The sequence below is a fragment of the Nanorana parkeri genome, unplaced genomic scaffold (genome assembly GCF_000935625.1).
Source record: "Nanorana parkeri isolate BGI_ZX_2015 unplaced genomic scaffold, ASM93562v1 scaffold2976, whole genome shotgun sequence".
Classification (NCBI taxonomy): domain Eukaryota; kingdom Metazoa; phylum Chordata; class Amphibia; order Anura; family Dicroglossidae; genus Nanorana; species Nanorana parkeri.
In genome coordinates this window covers 60,754-62,678 of record NW_017309244.1, presented here as the reverse complement: position 1 = coordinate 62,678, position 1,925 = coordinate 60,754, and the positions used below count along the sequence as shown (strand labels likewise).

At 38.8% G+C, this 1,925-nt stretch overlaps 1 protein-coding gene across 1 annotated transcript in view; it reads left to right on the top strand.

Annotated features, from left to right (window-relative positions):
* Nucleotides 1-1,925, top strand: part of TBX15 (T-box 15) — a 24,165-nt gene that overhangs the window by 846 nt on the left and 21,394 nt on the right. The window contains exon 2 of the mRNA XM_018574457.1: nt 1,619-1,709. Within this exon, the coding sequence (XP_018429959.1) occupies nt 1,619-1,709 (91 nt within the window). The remainder of the gene's footprint in view (nt 1-1,618; nt 1,710-1,925) is intronic.

Below are 1,925 nucleotides of genomic sequence, written 5' to 3'. Positions count from 1 at the left end.
GGGGGGGGGGGGGGGCATGGGGGGAGGATTTCCCTGCTATGTAACTTGTAACAAGCCGATCTGAATGGAGAAAAAGCTGTCTGACTTGAATCAGACAGCTTTTTCCTCCATAATGCTAGGTGAGACTCCGCCCCCCCCTGACCGCACATCCCTGGGGCAAGCAGTGGTCTCTCTGCAGAGGTCTGACGATGTGACACATGCAAATGCTTCAATCTGCAGATTAAATCAAGTTAAATCTGACATTAAATAAGCTCCATGTGTATTGTTCCTGAATCTCGGTGAGCTTTGTGGATTCCTTCCAGATCTGGGCCGTTCTCCTCACCTCTTGCTCTGGTGACAACTCTATTATTTTGTATTTGCCCTCAATTTCTGTTTATTTTCCATTCACTTTTATTATCCAGTCCCACTAGTCCCACCCTGCTACCTCCAGACCAGATGCGGGTGATCTACAGCTCCCATCCACGGCAGGTTAATGTGGTTACATAAACATTGTAATTTATTTCTCTCCTGTTACCCGACCTCTGACCCCCCCCAGATCATTAGCCAGCCAGGCACACAATGGGGATTAGGCTTTTTTTTAATGTGTCCCAGACATTCAGATTATCAACTTTCTGCAGTCGGCTATTAGAGACATTTCCCCGTTTCCCAAACAAGCGATCATGGATGAGAGCAATAATTACATTTCTTCTATCGGCCTGTTTAATGACTTTGTAATTACTTAAAGGTAACAAAGTATTTATTTATCAATTTATTTATTACAGGTATTTATATAGCAACACGTATATTGATAAACAAGGCTTTTATTTGTGATCTTGTCTTGCAAAATAATGCAAATGCAAAACAATATACCTAATATAATATAATATAATACATGCTCAACAGGATGATACAATACAATATAATACGATACGATACGATACAATACAATATAATATAATATAACACAATACAATACATGTTCAACAGGATGATACAATACAATATAATACGATACGATACAATATAATATAATATAATATGATACAATATAATATAATACGATACAATACAATATAACAGGGCTCAAAATCTCCACTCGCAATATTATATAATACATGTTCAACATGACACGATACAATATGACAAGAATTACAGGTGAAACTGGAATAATTAGAATATGGTGCAAAGTTCATTTATTTCACTAATGCAACTTAAAAGGTGAAACTAATATATGAGAGAGACTCATTACATGCAAAGCAAGATAATTCAAGCCGTGATTTGTCATCATTGTGAGGATTATGGCTTACAGCTCATGAAAACCCCAAGAACCCCAAATCCACAACCTCAGAAAAGTAGATTATTACATGCAATCAATAAAACAAGGATTGTACATAGAACAATATCGGACCTCTGAAAAGTACAAGCATGCATATGTACTCAGTACTTGGTTTGGGCCCCTTTTGCAGCACTTACTGCAATTACTTTTGCACGATATTCTAATTATTCGAGTTTCACCTGTATGTGAGCAAAACGACATCATGTGGACCCTCCAAGGTTCTGAGTTCCGGTGTTTCCAGTGGAGGGGCTATTGATGTTTATCACATCCGGACATCCTAAACAATATATATATATAATGAATATTCGATGCGAGTGAAGATCTCCGGCCTGGACCCCCACCAGCAGTATTACATTGCGATGGACATTGTCCCCGTAGATAACAAACGATACAGGTAACACGGCACCTTCTATCCGTCTGTCACATGATCAGGAAGCGCCAGTGTTTCTCTAGAACATGGAGAGGAGGTGTTCTGTAGTCCACAGGGAGGACTGAGAAGAGTGTGAAGTGGCAGCACGGCATCTCCGGATTGTTACTTGTTTCCTCTTATTGAACAGATACAATGTAACAATTTTTTTTAAATAAAAGAGTTGATTTTCATTTTAAACCT